Source organism: Aplysia californica, unplaced genomic scaffold (assembly GCF_000002075.1).
Source record: "Aplysia californica isolate F4 #8 unplaced genomic scaffold, AplCal3.0 scaffold00283, whole genome shotgun sequence".
Classification (NCBI taxonomy): domain Eukaryota; kingdom Metazoa; phylum Mollusca; class Gastropoda; order Aplysiida; family Aplysiidae; genus Aplysia; species Aplysia californica.
The window spans coordinates 362,124-379,363 of NW_004797553.1; the positions used below are offsets into that span (position 1 = coordinate 362,124).

A 17,240-nucleotide genomic window follows, 5' to 3' on the forward strand; every position below is an offset into this window, starting at 1 on the left:
AAATTCTTTCCTTTTTTTTTCCTTCTTTCTTTTAGTAAGTGTTTTACGGCGTTCACAACTGCATAAGGTCATATGAGCGCGCGGAACACGTTAAACATTTTCAGTTTGTAGAAAATTTTGAATTTTGCCCGGGTGGCGACCGAAGCCTACTCTTATCGATTTCAGACCACCAATGGATCTTTAACGTGCGCAACTTGTACACGGGACCTCCCTGACTTTTTGCCCTTGTCCGAGAAGTCTAGATGTAGATCTTTCCAACCAGAAGAAAGACAGCAGTAAGGAGCCAAGGAGTAGCAGTAAAAAGGCTGCAGAAAGAGTCAGGAGCCTAGAGGAGGGGGCAAGTGAGGTGAGGGGTAAGGGTCGAAAGTGGAGACGAAAGCAGACGACATATCATTGCTAGAGAGCAGGAAAGGAGGTGAAAGGAGACAATTTTAGAGAAGAAAAATTTTCGGTCGCTACCTGGATTCGAACCCGGGACCTTTGAATAAGAGGCGAACACCTTAAAGTACTTGGTAAAGCATTCCAGATCTTGAGGCCTTGTTATAATTCAAATTCCCTTTCACCCTTTGTTTTAAGTTTCATAGATTGTAAAATATAATTTTTGGGGGTCAGCTCATGACCTTAAACTGCTAGTTGGAATGTATTCTTAACAGATTTGATAAATATGATGGCGCATTATCATTCAAACATTTGTGACATAGGGTGGCCAACTTGTACCCAATTCTTTTCTCGACAGGAAGCCAATGCAATGTCCGTAAAACTAGTCAAAGACGTTTAGCAGAGTCTCGCTTTCTTTGCCATAGAATTAAATGTGCAACATTGTTTTGGACAGTCTGAAGTCTTTTAACTTTCTCCGGTGATATTCCTGATAGCAAGGAGTTACAACAATCGAGTTTTGATAAAATTAAGCTAGTTACTAATAAAGCAGTATGCTTAGTATTGATGAGATAACGTATCTTACTAATTTTTCTTATTTCTAAACACATGCAACTGATCAGATGATTTACCTCAGCCGACATTGACAAACTGGAATCAAAATAGATGCCAATATTCTTAACTTTTCTTGAAAATACAATTTCTGCATCACCAATTGTCATGTGATCGTGGTCAACCTCTTTAACAGACTTTGCATTGCCTGCCAGAATGACATCTGTTTTATCATCATTCAACACCAATTTATATTTGTTCATCCAGTTTTTCACTGAGGCAATACGATTTTCAGCACGATGGACAAGTTCATCTAAGTTGGTAAACAACGTTGAACCATAAATTTGGGTATCATCTGCATAGAAATGATACTTTTAATCATACTTTTAGTTTTAGTAAAAATGTTACGGCACTTGCAACACAATAAGGTCAAATAGGTGCCGAAGATTAGAGGTGTTACCAGAGAGTAACAAACATAAAACAGAAGGAGGAGAGATCATAACGATAGATGTTTGATAGGAAAGAAGTAGCAAATCATACCAGAGCACCCGTCAACCACCCACTAAGTCATACTTACCTATTTCCTTGACAAGTGGTTGAGTATAAATGGTGAACAAAACTGGCCCAAGGACTGAGACCTGGGGGACCCCATACTTAAGAGCATGATCTGATGACTTAAACCCTTTAATATCAACAGATTGGTATCGATTTGACAGAGGTATGAACAAAACCAGACAACGGCAGTCCCGAATAATCCAAAAGACACTTCCAATCACTTCAATAAAATATGATGGTCAATTGTATCAAAAGCTTCTGATAGATCTAAAAGACTCAGCAAAACTACTTTCCTTGAATCACAGTCAGTAAGCATGTCATTCATGACTTTAAGAAGTGCTGTTTCTACACAGTGGTTAGCTCGATAGGCAGACTGGAATGGCTCTAACAGTTTGTTCTCTTGTAAGTGATGACGAAGCTGCTGGAGGACAACCTTTTCAAGTTTAGTTTTAGTAATGGTTTTACGGCACTTGCAACACAATAAGGTCATATAAGTGCCGAAGAATGATGTGTCAAAAGAGAGTAACATACACAAAAAAGGAGGAGGAGAGATAAGGACGATAGATGTTTTATAGGAAAGAAGGAGCAAACCACATCAGAGTACTCGCCAACCACCCACACCTTTTCAAGGATTTTAAACAGAAAAAAGTATATTTGAAACAGGTCTATAGTTCTTTAAGACATTCTGATCTAAGTTTTGTATCTTTAGCAAAGGTTTTACCAGAGAAATTTTAAACAAGAAAAATCACAGGAATTGATGTACAGAAAAATGGGAAGACATGGAATAACATCAAGGGGCTAACCCAGGATAGAGAAAGGTGGAAAGTGTTTGTCTGTGGCCTATACCCTGGTGCAGGGTGAGAAAGTGTTTGTCCGTGGCCTATACCCTGGTGCAGGGTGAGAAAGTGTTTGTCCGTGGCCTATACCCTGGTGCAGGGTGAGAAAGGTAATGATGATTAGTACTATTGTATCGCCAGCACGTACTAAGTGTTCTTATGCAGCGTTTAGTATCTACACATATATTTGTGAAAGTTCGTCACTTTAGCAGCCTAAAACTTCCGAATTTGACCAAATTAATAGTGGCTCAGAATCATTTCAAGGTGCAGTTTCATTGAGGCGCCTAGAGTCACTGTAGTTTAATTTTCAGTTTTTCATTAGTTTCTGGGGAAAGTCCGTCTTCTAAGATGCCATTGTAAACAAGTGAGGTGTCCGTTTACTAGCCATGCGCACTCATGATTCCACAACTTTGAAATTCTGGAGTGTACAACCACAAAAGCCGAATAGAGAGAGAATCAATCTACACAAATGTCATCTATTATATAAATTTGGGAGCTTGGAAACACATGGCATGTGTCACTTTTCTCTCAAGATTTATTGCTCCATTCCAGTAGAGTGTAAATTTAGCAGGCCAATGATTTTCAGTTGATGTTAATGCACCGATCATTCCTTTCATCGTGGCGTCAGTAGCCTAGTGGTTAGGCTCTCGGACTCGTAATCGTGAGATTGCGGGTTCGGGGAGTTTGAAGGTTCGAGCCTCAGCTCGGTCCTACGTTGTGTCCTTGGGAAAGACACTTTACACGAGTTTCCCACTTGGCTCGGTCCTTTCGGGGATGGACGTTAAAACTAGGAGGTCCTGCCTCTTAGATAACCTAATAGTGTTGATAGGGGCGTTAAACCCATACCATTTCACCATTCCTTTCATCGAAAGGGGACCCAACTAGTTAGTAATAATATTAGCGCGCAAGATCAAGAGGTATTACATGTACTAGAGTACATCATCATCCAGTGCCAGATCTGCGACAGACATCGGCGATCATGATTTTCTATTAATTCCTTTGCTCGGATGCTCTCAGAAAAGCTACGTTTCCCTGATCTTTCCCTGTTACCCATTTGTTTAGGTTCCCTAAGTATGTTGTTCTGGGCCTACCCCTGCCTCGCTTGCCCTCAATTTTGCCAATGAGAGCTAGATGTTCAAGACCCTTACTAGAGTAACTGTGTCATATAAAGAACGGACGGAGAAATAAGGATGATGGATGTTTTATTAGTTAGGAAATAGGAGCAAACTATAGATCCAGACAATGCACCTGCCAACCACCCACTCCATGTGTGTCTTTTCCGCAATTTTGGAAGAAAAAAGTAAATAAAACCATAACACCCTACTTTTCTGAGCAATGTTTATTCACGTGATAAAACTAGGCATCAATTACAATTATATTGTTTCATATATATATATAATATATAATATATATGTATTATCAAGTCTTTCAAAAGCATACAGACAGTTGTCATGACCCATTTACACTCAGGGAAATCACATCTCCTGTTACACACATCCGTTGAGAGAAGTACAAAAATTCATTCACATACAAAAAAAGAATGCTCATGATGAAATGTACATTACATCTCTGCAACTGATCTTGAGCTGCACTGAACAAAACTTGCAAGCACAATGGCGACAGACTTGAATGGTGGTCAACAAAATCATGAATATTTGGGAGGCATCGTGGTGAAATCAGGCGCTCGTCAAAATAACAAAATTGGAGAAACAGGAATTTTTCGTACCAGTTTCGTAATTTTAGTCAAATTTTTCTGGATCGCTAACAACAACAGTCAAATTTTTGTGTTTTTTGTTCAACCCTTTTATGTCCAAGTAAAAACTTTCATGTGAATTATATTGAAAAACGTTGATTAAAAGCTCAAAATTTGTAATTTTTCAGTTTTTTACCACTCTGTAGCTATTGAAGTTACCAAACTTTGGCGGTCATTTTCTCGCTATTCATACTGCTGAAAGCAAGTGAACTTACCTCTTTCACTTACAAATATCTTCACTTCTGCTCAAGATAGACGCGTATTTCTTTCCCATCAAAATCAAGATAAATGAACAAGCTTTAAGACGACACCAATAACTCCACATGTACAAACATTGACGAGCGCCTGATTCCACCGCGTCGTGACACTTTTGTTACCTGGCTACTTATTAATTACCGTACAAAAAACGAGGAAATTATACTCAAATCCCGACAGTGCATTGAGCTGAGAATGAATATTGCCATTATAACAACATACTCAAAATAGCTAAAAAGAAAACCGATGTGTTCTGTGCATTAAAGCAAAAAACAAAAACAACCAACCATTACACACACAAGACGAGGAAAAGTGTCAATATACAGTAGTGCCACATTCATTTATTTTACCGGTGTAAAGGTCTCAATTTGATTGAAGCTGTATCGTTACAATGTATCCTCACTCACCACAACCATTCTTCTAACAAGTCCCTTTACAACATAACAATCATAATTCCTCATATTAAAAAAAGATAACAGTATGAATGCACTGACCTAAGCTGTTGGTAGTGCAAAATTAAATTCTCTTCAAAAACAGATGTTAAACAAACAGGTGTTAAACAGATGTTAAATATTCTATATTTATAAATGAGAAAAAATACTAGAGGGGCACGCTTCTCTTACAATGTGTTAGTGTTAGTTTTAGTGTGGTGGACGTCCATCCATGATGGAATGTTAGAGACTAACAATACAATTCTGTTACAGCTCCAGGGGCCTACCTGTCCCCGCGGTTTTATGCACCCTGCATAATTTAACAAAATTTGAATATTCTTTGCATAATTTCTGATTATTGTCCTTCATCATTCTTTGTTAAAATCAACAGAATCGCATAATTTCACATTTTTGGGCAGTTTGCACAATTTCAGAGGGGTTTTTTTCGAATAAAACCGCGGAGACAGGCCTACAACCAATCTCCCAGGTCAACTCTGCACCCCCCCCCCTGGATTTGGCATAGCCCTTGTGGGGGGGGGGGGGGAGAGATATACTTGAGATGTCCTCATTCTCCCTTTCTTGGCACCTTAACCCTATCCGTACATCGTGTTTTACTATCGTACCCATACGACGTGGGAAACTCTGTGCCACCACTTCCTAAAAAGAAAATTTACTAGTCAATCTGATCCATACACTTTGCATAGAGGTCTGTCAAAATGATTTTTTGAGAAATACTGAAAGTTTCAAAGAGATCTTCTCACTAGAAGTATTCTAAAATGTGAAGAACACAACCCCGGGGGTACAAAATGACAAAAGGGTGTACGGACAAGGCTAATAATCCCGCTATACTTATAAATTACATGTTCACTTTTACGCCATGACTAAAGAAGACATTAAACTTTATAGCATAAAAAAAGTCAAGGACATTGTTAAACAAAACTTGACTCAAATTCAAATTAGTCTGGTCAGTGTGTAACACTGGATCGTACTCGTACAGTGCAAAATATTTTACACGTTGAAATGTCATGCAACCAGATTATAAAAAAGCACACGCAGCAAAGGAAAAGAAACTCTACAGTACAGCTATCGACATAATCAACCTCCCATCAAAATAAGTTTGCCAGCTGATGAATTGGTCGCTTTTAAGCACAAGGGGGCTATCCCGAAGAATGCTGCTTTGAGAAAACTGAAGTTAAAGTTCTTGGATCCTTATTCAGTCTCTGTAAAAGACGAGAAGAGTTTTCTCTACAACCAAACAAATACACACGAGTGACACCACACTTCTCCTTTAGGCAGGGCAATGCCCTGGCCCACTTTTGGTGCAGGTCAAGATTTCTGGAAACCCTCGAAATCGGGGATAGCCGGCTTGCACACTTAGTTCAGTTTTAGTAAGTTTTACGGCACTCGCAACACATCTATTCCTGACAAACATTAGCCTTATTTTGCTGACATTCAGACAAATAAATGAATACATTATCTTCCACCTCCAGCATAAGAAATATAATATGGTCACTTTTAAGGACAAGCGGGCTAACCCAGATTTCAGGGGTTTCCAGAAATCTTGACCTACACCAAAAAAAGGGCATTGCCCTACCGAAAGGAGAAGTTTGTTTCATTGGTGTGTTTATTTGTTTGATTATAGAGAAATCTCTCCTTGTATTTTAAAGAAACTGAACAAGGAGCAAAAACTTTACCTTCAATTTTCTCGAAACAGCATTTTTCGGGATAGCCCCCTTGTGCTTAAAAGCGACCATATGTAGTGTAATGCAAACAGAGCAGACCACATTGAGAAACTTCTTTTTACATAGTATGTACAGTACACAAACTTTAAAAGAAGAAATCACCACGACTTGGGGAAGTCGAGAGAGTACACAAAACAGCACCGCAGAGAAGGGTTGACAGCAGAAAATGTCTTTGTTAGTCACATTGTTTAGTCACATTGTTTAGTCACATTGTGTGTTTTGTTTCAGATAGCGTTTTACGGCACTTGCAACACAATTAGGTCATATAATATTACGTGTTTTAAAGAAGACACCTTTCATAAACGTAGTGACACAACACGATGCACGGGTGTGTCAACTTTCACATTAACATGACATCCGTTTAATACCAGGGGTAAGGAAATTACAGATAATATTCTCATTCGGATACAGGAACAATACAAAAACTTCAAAAAGGAAAAAAAGAAAGAAACATTTAAAATTACAAGCATAAGCTTCAACTAACCCTCAGCAAAGAACACATATATTCGGCTTATAATACATAATACATGTATTGAAAGAAGCAGGGGAGAGTGTGTGTTTCTCCATTTCCGACATTCCAACAATAAATTCTACGTGATAATTTACTAAGTGCAAAAATCCTGAGCTGCAGATAGCTATTGTCTATTGGTACAAAATAATGACAAGTGAATTAACTGCTCTGAACTATAAAAAAAAGGACATCGCAATTAGCTTTAACTTTAACCCCTAAATAGCCAGGTCCGAGAGCCACTTGAGCTATTTGCTAGGATTGCAGAGCCGGTGCGGCTGGGAAAGTTTGGGGTTTTTTTAGAGTAGAAGGTTTTACGGCGCTCGCAACTGCATAAGGTCATATGAGCGCCAAGGGGTGGATGTCAACAGAGAAGTCCTTACAGGGAATCAGGGTTACTCTGCTCACCTCTCTAGCTTCAACAGCACAAGGTCTGCTTCGACTATCAAGGCACCCCGGAAATAGCGGGTCACAAGAGAGTGACAAACATACAATACAAAAGAAGTAGAGGAAAAACGACAATAGTAAGCATTAGGAAAGAAAAAGCAGCAGTTCCCTGTCGTAGATCAGGCACATGAGCGTGACATGAATCAGCCCATTTACAATTCTACTGTGCTTGAACGAGAACAGGGAAAGGGTTCCACTAACAATTGGTCGCTTTAAAGGACAAGCGGGCTAACCCAGATCTCGGTGGTTTCCAGAAGTCTTGACCTACACCAAAAGTGGGTATTGCCCTACCTGTAGCAGAAGTTTGGTTTCATAGATGTGTATATTTGTTTGGTTATAGAGAAAACTCTCCTTGTAATATAATGAAACTGAACAAGGGGCAAACACTTTACCTTTGACTTTCTCAAAACAGCATTTTTTGGGATAGCCCCCTTGTGCTTAAAAGCGACCAAATTTACGTTGTCAAAGGCCCCGACATTCAGCAGAAACTCGAAGACTGGAGAGGCCAGCAAGATGACGGGGTAAGTGAAGAGGAGAGCAATCACAGGCAAGAATGGCTGCTACTGGCGCATAATAAATACAAACACAAGGAGAAAAATAAAAGGGGACTGGACTTCTGGAACTTTCTCTTAAACCTGGAAAATAGGGCTGGGCAATGAGTCGCTTTAGCAAAATCTGGATATGTTAGTGCACCTCTTCGGTAAATAATATGTCAAGAACCCGTTTGGCAAATGGGTTAGAACCATATTGACAAACGGGTTAGCATTACTTCAACGAATGGGTGCACCCACTTTGGCAAACGGGTCAGAAAAGAGAGTTGAGAGTCTGAATTTGGATAATGTACTAATTGGAGATTATCCGATTATCCAGATATTTATCTGGGATTTTGCCCACCTCTACTGGAAAACTGTCAAGTTTCACTCTACTCTTTATCATTTGTACCTGGAACAAGGAATAAATTGAGGGATTTTTGTTGTCTTTCTGCTCCCATTGACACAATTTCAACGACTAAGGAGGAAACAGGCTTTGACCTTGTCTTTAATTAATGGGCCTGAAAGTCTCAAGTTGAATGTTAAGGTTCATGCTTCGTGCTTTAGGAGAAAAATTCATTCAGAGTTAAAACTGCATGCTTTGCTTTTGCATTCATCATCCAGGGCAAAACATTGTCTAAATTCGTATGCTCCAAAAATCAATTATATTGTGATACACATTAACAGCCTCAGCACCTCAGACTTCTTGATTTGGAAACATTCCTAGACAAGCAAAGACCTGCGTTTGGTACAGTGCCGACAGAGAACTGAACTATTAAAATCCTTTAGAACTAGATATGACTTTTAAAATCGTAACTGAAACTTTTAGTTTTATTAGTAGAAGAGCTTTTACGGCGCTCACAACCGCATAAGGTCATATGAGCGCCAAGGGGTGGATGTCAACAGAGAAGTCCTTACAGGGAATCAGACGTATTCAGCTCACCTCACGAGCTCATAATTGAAAAGAATACAATAAGCATCAGGGAACACCGGTTGCGAGGAAATAGGATTTCATTTTAAATAACCTCTGACAACAGAGCCTGCCCTGATTTTGACATGGCCTAAACTATGTCTAGCAGGATATAAAAACGTTACTTTTTCACAAATCTTTTCACTAAATGTACACATTTCTTCGTCAAATCATACTGTAAAACTAAAGAAAAGTCATTCAACCACATCCATACACAGGTATATTGAATCAAAAGTACACATTGTTTTGAAATGGTTTCATACTTCCAACAAGAAGTTTCAGGGCATTACTGGTTGGTCCTGCTTCTTTTCCGTTACTCTGCGATGCCCCATTTTGAAATGCTTCTTTTCCGTTACTCTGCGATGCCACATTTTGAAATGCTTCTTTTCCGTTACTCTGCGATGCCTCATTTTGAAATGATTCTTTTCCGTTACTCTGCGATGCCTCATTTTGAAATGATTCTTTTCCGTTACTCTGCGATGCCCCATTTTCCTGGCACTACATTATTATCACCCTGACAACATACTAGTCTTCTCGAGAATGAAGAAGTAGAAGAATAAACCTCGTCTTCAACTGAACCAAACAACAACTGGTTGACACTTGTACAAAACTAATTAACTGTCAAACTCAAAAATTGGATAGATCGAATGATTGATAGATGTTGTTGTTGTTATCGATCCAGAATGATTGATAGATAGGAAGACAGATTCAACTTCTTAACCCATATTTTTGATACGACATATTTTGCCTTCCCTGATGTGTCAAGATGAGGACAACTGTGAAGTTCCCTGATGTAGCAGGGATGCCAGTAGAGCATGGGAGGAGTCAACTAACTAGAACCCATCTCACTTTGCTCCGTTTTTGGTTTTTTGTTGTTTTTTTTTTTTTAGGGGGGGGTTGGTAAGTGTTTTTTACGGCACCAGTAACTGCATAACGTCATATGAGCATGCGGGACACATTAAACATTTTCAGTGGGTAGGAAATTTTGAATTTTCAACTGATGGCGGCCAAAGCGTACTCTTATCAAGTTTGGACCACCAAGGGATCTTTAAAGAGCACAACCTGCACACGGGACCTCCGAGACTTTTCGCATTTGTCCGGAAAGGCTAGGTTTAGATCTTTCCAACCATAAAATCAGGGGTCTGGCTGAAAGACAGCAGTAAGAAGCAGCCAATGGCTAGCAGTAGAAAGGCCGCAGAGAGAGTCAGGAGTCCAGAGGAGAGGGGGTGGGGGCAGAAAGTGGAGACGAAAGCAGATGACAGAGTATTGTTAGAGAGCAGAAAAGGAGGTGAAAGGAGAAAATTTTGGAGAAGAACATTTTCCATCTCTATTCGGATTCGAACCTGGGACCTATTGAATGAGAGGCGAACACCGTAACCTCTCGACCACAAGAGTCCCCACATCTGTTTGCATATCTTCACTTCTACACGGTTTTGAAAAACAAGAGTTACATCCCTGTATTCTCTACCCACTTGCCGATGCGATCATGCCTATTTTTAGGCTATTCGTCCCAGGATTTGAATCTAGTAGCTAGAACAAAGAGACATAGTGAGTGGTGTGTTGTGCGTGAATGACCAAGTCAGTCTGCCTCTCTGAGGTTTTTGCATGCAGTCTACATTTGCCAGGATGGCTTCGCAGAGGTGGACTACGTCTACGGATCAGGTTCTTGCAGAAATTTATACATCGAGAAGGAGACAGTCATACTGAAAATTTCAATTCATCTGAAGAAAGTTTTTATAACAGATCTAACCTCCGAGATGACAAGGATCTCGAATACCGAGATGGAATTTTTTAAAATCTATCTTTCACCTGCCAAATTCATCTACAGAATACTTATACTCATACCTCAAACACTACTGAATAAGGTCCAGACTTTCAACAACAGATATATGAGGAGTATTCTAAGAATTAAGAGGCAGGATAGAATAAGAAATGAAGAACTGTGGGAAAGGACAGGACAAAAGGATATAGAAGTAGAAATAGCACTAAGAAAGTGGCGATGGATGGGACACACCTTCAGAAAGCCCAGCGGAAACATCACAAGACAGTCACTGCAGTGAAACCCACAGGGAGCACAAGGCAGGTGTAGGCCACGGAAAACAAGGAGGAGATGTGTGGAAAGGGACATGAGAGAAATGAAGCTCACTTGGAACCAGCTTGGAAGGACGGCCCAGGATAGAGATAAATGGAAGGAGCTTGTATGTGGCCTATACCCTGCCAGGGGTGAAAGGCATTGATGATGATGATGATAGCTCAAACGAGTAACACCAGCGGATTATACGTTCATTTCTCTTTTATTTGACATGCACTTTGCTCCATCTATCCCTTATAGTAAGCGAGCTATAGCCAGTCAAAACGGCAGGCTGTGACATACTCAGCCACTAGGGAAATTTCCTCAGCACAGGCTGTGAGCTTGTGGTTAGCAGTCAAGGGGTAAAGTAAAGAGAAGCACATCCACACAATAATGGTCATTTAGCGCCGGGAAAAAGTAAGACGTTTTAGTTTTAGTTTTAGTTTTAGTGAAGAGTTTTACGGCACTTGCAACACAATAAGGTCATATAAGTGCCGAAGATTAGAGGTGTTACAAGAGAGTAACAACAAACGTAAAAAAGAAGGAGAGATAAGGACGGTAGCTGTTTAGAGGAAAGAAGGAGCAAACCACACCAGAGCACCCGCCAACCACCCACAAAGTAAGACGGACTGACAGAAACAACAGAGGGGGAAGTAAAGAAGTAGGGCCTACCAGTGGCACCCTCCAAGCACCCACAAAACGGTGTTTTACCAGAGTCTCCCACTAAGCAGTCAAAATAAAACCTTAAAAATATTCAGGTATTTTCCTGTTTGATAGGAAAGAAGGAGCAAACCACACCAGAGGCCCCGCCAACCACCCACACTCACAGTGTGCTCACAACAAACTAACCTGCCTTATCCCAGCGAGTGCAGACACTGGAGTCCACTCAAAACAGAACACAGCTCATCCAAAAACAGAACTAAGCCAAAAGAAAAGAAAAAAAATAATTTTTTTTTCTTCTATGTGGGCAAACTTTGTGTGTAAACCACAAACACAGATATAAAATTTTTTAAAAACCTCGGCAGTCCCACTCATTTCACTTTAAGCAGACTCCAATGCACCTCTACTTTCTACCTTACTGCTTAGTTTTTAGTTTTAGTAAAGGTTTTACGGCGCTCGCAACTGCATAAGGATTATATGAGCGCCAAAAGATTAGAGGTGTTACAAGAGAGTAACAAACATTAAAAAAGAAGAAGGGGAGATAAGGACGATAGACGTTTGATAGGAAAGAAGAAGCAAACCACATCAGAGCACCCGCCAACCGCCCACTACCTTACTGCATAAAACGTTTTCTTGAATTATCTTATTAAAAACACTGGCATTGATATCCAAAATGAAGGAATGTGAATGGTAAGAAATCTAAATAAGCTCTGCTATATTTCTACTGGGCAAGGTTGTCTGATAACAGACCAACTTGTAGAATATCAGTCACTGTACGTATAAATATAAATATATTAAATGCTACAAAGGTCTGATTATACATCAGTTCTATTCACAAAACTGAACAAGGTGCCAGAAAAAGAGGGCAGCACAATATCAAATTCACATTACAAAAAACAGTTTGACATACGAATGATAATTTTTGGCCTTGTTAGTACAAAATTCTAAATTGAAACAGATTTCCTCACTTTCACAACCGCACTCTTGGTGTACAGAAGACAAACCCCAGCTCAATTTGAAGGGGACGGAGGAAAGGGAACCACTTACTTGCTGTATCTATTGACATTTTTAAAACTTCTCATGTCATCACAACAGATCGCCCAAATCTTCATTCAGAACACAGGTCAACTGTCTATGACTATTACGATGATACCATTCAGATCTCATATATCTGTCCCTGTAGTTTTATGTACCCCGCATAATTTAGCAAAATTTGATCATATTTTGCATAATTTCTGATTATTTTCCTTTACCATTCTTTGGTAAAAATAAACAGGTTCGCATAATTTCACATTTTTGGGCTCAGTTTGTATAATCTCAGAATTGTTCTTGCATAAAACGACAGGGACAGTCATATGTCAACCCATAAAACAAACAGTACTGAATTTTTTTCCAAATCCATCCATCAGCTTAAATGATGAGCAAGTACAAAGATGATTTCATCCCCTTGTCATTGTCTAATAGAAGGTATTGATCTTGTACAAGAGATGAGACAGAAATCAGACGCATCATGACCAGTACACCGACAGAAGTAAGGGGAGGCAGACAACCAATAGGAAAAGCCACCCCTACTAAGAGACTTGGTAGATCAGAATACACCTAGAACCCCCAACCCTCCAGTAAGAAAACAACTTCACTTCGTAGCATTATGTCATTATGAGATTTCACCCTATCCGTACGCCCTGGGGTCATTTTGTACCCCATACCCCCAGGGTCGTATTCTTTACATTTTAGAATACTTCTAGTACAAAGACCTCTTTGAAACTTTCGGTGTTTCTCAAAAAATCATTTTGACTGAGTGCTATGCAAAGTGCATGGATTGGATTCACAAGTAAATTTCCTCTTTGGAAAGTGGTGGCACAGAGTTCCCCACGTCGTATGGATACGACAGTAAAACACGACGTACGGATAGGGTTAAGTGGTGGCACAGAGTTCCCCACGTCGTATGGATACAATAGTAAAACATGACGTATGGATAGGGTTAAGAAGCAGAATCTCCAAATCAGCGGCTAGTGCTGCTATGAGGAGGTGGAAAGTCTTCAGCTCTGTCCACAAAAACTGCAGATTCAGAAACGGATTCTGATCCCAGTCACGACCGGATAGCTCAGGTTTTCCTTTCGAGGGGCAGCCAAGTAAACTATGGCAAGTAATGTTTTTCACATTTTACAGGAGAGACAAATATCGGATTTTCTCGAAGTGTTTTTGGTGGATAAACTTCATTTTCTTAAGAAAGCCTACAAATGCCCTGACAGACGTTAGGCTGCCTTATGAAAATGAAGTTTACCCACCCAAAACGCTTCAAGAAAATCCGTTTATTTTGTCTTTCCTGTAAAACTAGAGAAAAACATGACTTACCATAGTCTACTTGGCAGCCCTCGATTTGGAGAGGAGCACAAGGCACGCTCCTCATCCCTACATCTATCACCAGACATTGAAGTAGCCAACACTCAACAAGAGTGAGCTCCTGCTGCAGCAAACATGACTGCTCACCTTGCTTCGTTCGAAAGGACGACCGTTGTTATTCTAAGTGTTGGAACTATATATATATCATATGTGCTGAGAGCGATTCACTAACATCTAGGAGTGAGTTTGTTTGTACATTGAAATGTGAAAGTCAAAGAGAAAGAGGAAATGTAGAAGAGAATTCCATCTCCTACTTGCTGCCAGGTAAAGAACTAGGACATTCGCTTCAATACCACTAGGGTTTGGAAGCCTGAAACAGATTATAATGAAAATCCCAATGAAGACATTTCACTGGTAACTTCAATCTCCAAGTGAAAGGCTCATACACATTTAAGTTTTAGTAGAGGTTTCACGGCGCTCGCAACTGCATATGGTCATAGACATCGATGGATGGACAGCAGAGAAGCACAGCAAGGACATCACTGGTGAAAAAGAATGAGCTTGCATAAAGAAGCAGAAAATATGTATAACAGAAGGCATAATGACAGACAGACAGCCAGTCACTGGACATGGTCAGGTGGGATTCAAGAAAGTCGTCGATTCTGTCATACTGACCTTGACATTGGTGAAATGAAAGAGCAAACAAGACTACACGACGACAGACACACAGGACCACCACTGGATCGTTGGCAAGCTATTCTTAACTGCTCCAAGCCCAGTAAGCAAAATTTTCCAGGAGAGGGAAAAAATTGTTTCATTCTTTTCCAAACAATCCAAACAATCCAAACAATAAGCCTATCGACATTCTGTGGCTTTTATTGCTTTTCTTTAAAAAACTCAGAATTTGAATTTTTACATAACATTTCTCAAGCACAAATAATGAAACCGATACCACGGAGTAAGTATCCAAATGTTGGGCTCGGTGCATCAGAACAACTGACCAACTGTTATCATTATTGAAGACAAACAAGTTTGGGTTTGGCAATTTTGTCCACTGGGTCTCAGAACACACTAACCTTACATGAACTTAGGTCCATACCAGAAGACCGTAACGAGCAAAGTATTTTCCTTCAGCCATAACGACAAGACCACACGCTCCCACACAACACACTTCTCACAGTGCTGCACTTACACAAATCCGTTCACACGTTCAGTCGAGTCATAAAAGACGACCATATCGGGTATAAATATTTCACATAAAGACCACACACACAAAGTTGGCTTCTTTGAGCTGTAAAAAAACGTACCATTCACACCTCACAGAGAAAGTTGTACAGTGTCTTTCATGATCACAACACAGCAAGCATTTTCATGCAAAACGTGTATTGAGACAAAATAAGAAGGCACATGAGTATAAAGTGCGTGTGTATATATATGCGTGGAAAAGTAAGTGGATGTAGCACAAGTCGTAACGCTGAGAAACAGTTTGAAACAAAAACACTACATCACAGAAGAATACCCAGGAATCATACACTTAAATAGTCAAAAAGGTATCACAGCCACAGACATCAGTACAGAAACCATGGGGAGGGGGAAAAAAGAAAAAAAAAGGAACATTAGGACAAGAAAAGGACAGTGCCTGCTCACTACTCACTGGATCATTTCACAAACAAAAGCAAAAAGGGTGCAAAATACATGAAGCAAAGTCACGCAGTGGCCATTCTGATTTTCTGGGATTTACTGTACATGAAGTAACGTATTATGAAATGAAAACGGCAGACCTATTTACATACCAAGCTTTTACTCAAAAAGGTTAAGTTCCATCTACATAATCATAAGAAATAGACAAAGGCAAGTGTTTGCAAAGAAGAAGAAAAATTCCCCCCACCCCCCTCCCACCCACCCACCCCAACAAAACAGAACAGCTTTATGGTAAGGACCCACGAGTGTGAAGTCAAGAGCCCAGCTTTCCACGGAGACGTAGGGCATTAGGGGCTTTCACTTGCTTGCTTTTTCTTTGACCATAGCAGAGGCAGACAAACAGAGAATCAGTAACTGCAGTCAAAAGGCATGTCCGGGAAAACAGCCTCAAATATCAACCACTCTCTCTCCAGGCAGCCGGGCCGCTAATCCACTCCCTCGAAACCTTGGGTGTTCTCGATTGCAGTAATCAGCTTGCTCCGGAGGTCAGAATAGCTTTCATACAGTGGCAGATCCAGCCTGTTGAAGCTGAAACAGAACCAAACGGGAAAATTGAAACAACAATGCTTCTTGGGGAAAAGAGAAACTGGTTTTATTTAGTTCATTACAGTAGACATTACGAGAAGTATCTTAAGAAATAAGTGGAAGGATAGAATAAGAAATGAAGAGCTATGGGAAAGGACAGGACAAAAGGATATTGAAGTAGAAATCGGACTAAGAAAGTGGCGTTGGGTGGGACACACCTTCAGAAAGCCCAGCGGAAACATCACAAGACAGTCACTGCAATGGAACCCACAGGGAGAACGAGGCAGGGGTAGGCCACGAGAAACATGGAGATGTGTGGAAAGGGACATGAGAAAGATGAAGCTCACTTGGAACAAACTAGGAAGGATGGCCCAGGATAGAGATAAATGGAAAGAGCTTGTATGTGGCCTATACCCTGCCAGGGGTGAAAGGATGGCCCAGGATAGAGATAAATGGAAGGGGCTTGTATGTGGCCTATACCCTGCCAGGGGTGAAAGGCACTGATGATGATGACAGTAGACATTAAGCTGGTCAACCTTTTACAAAATGTACTATTGCTGTTACATCATTTCAAAAGCAAAGATTTCAAATACCACAGGAACTAATGACTGGTTTTACCATACCAAGTCAGGCCTGTTTCTTTTTTAGTTTGTTTTAATTTTATCAGAGGTTTTACGGCGCTCGTAACTGCATAAGGTCATATGAGCACCAGAAGATTAGAGGTGTTACAATAGAGTAACAAACATAAAAAAGAAGAAGGGGAGATAAGGACAATAGATGTTTGATAGGAAAGAAGAAGCAAACCACACCAAAGCACCCCCCAACCACCCACTGTTTCTTTTTTTCTTCTAACACAAACTTCACAATAGAGAAAGACTATCATTATACTTCTACTCCAACTTTGCACTAAAAAGAAGTCATTATGCCTGCACGATGAACAAGATGAGCACTTGGATCTACTCACTCACTCACTCACTACTGTAGCC

General features: G+C 40.2%; 1 protein-coding gene across 1 annotated transcript in view; it reads right to left on the bottom strand.

Annotated features, from left to right (window-relative positions):
• Window positions 1-14,860: 14,860 nt before the first annotated feature.
• Window positions 14,861-17,240, bottom strand: part of LOC101847268 (E3 ubiquitin-protein ligase NEDD4) — a gene marked incomplete in the record, with an annotated part of 42,064 nt that continues 39,684 nt past the window's right edge. Inside the window, 1 exon segment of the mRNA XM_013084287.2 lies at window positions 14,861-16,257. Within this exon segment, the coding sequence (XP_012939741.1) occupies window positions 16,155-16,257 (103 nt within the window).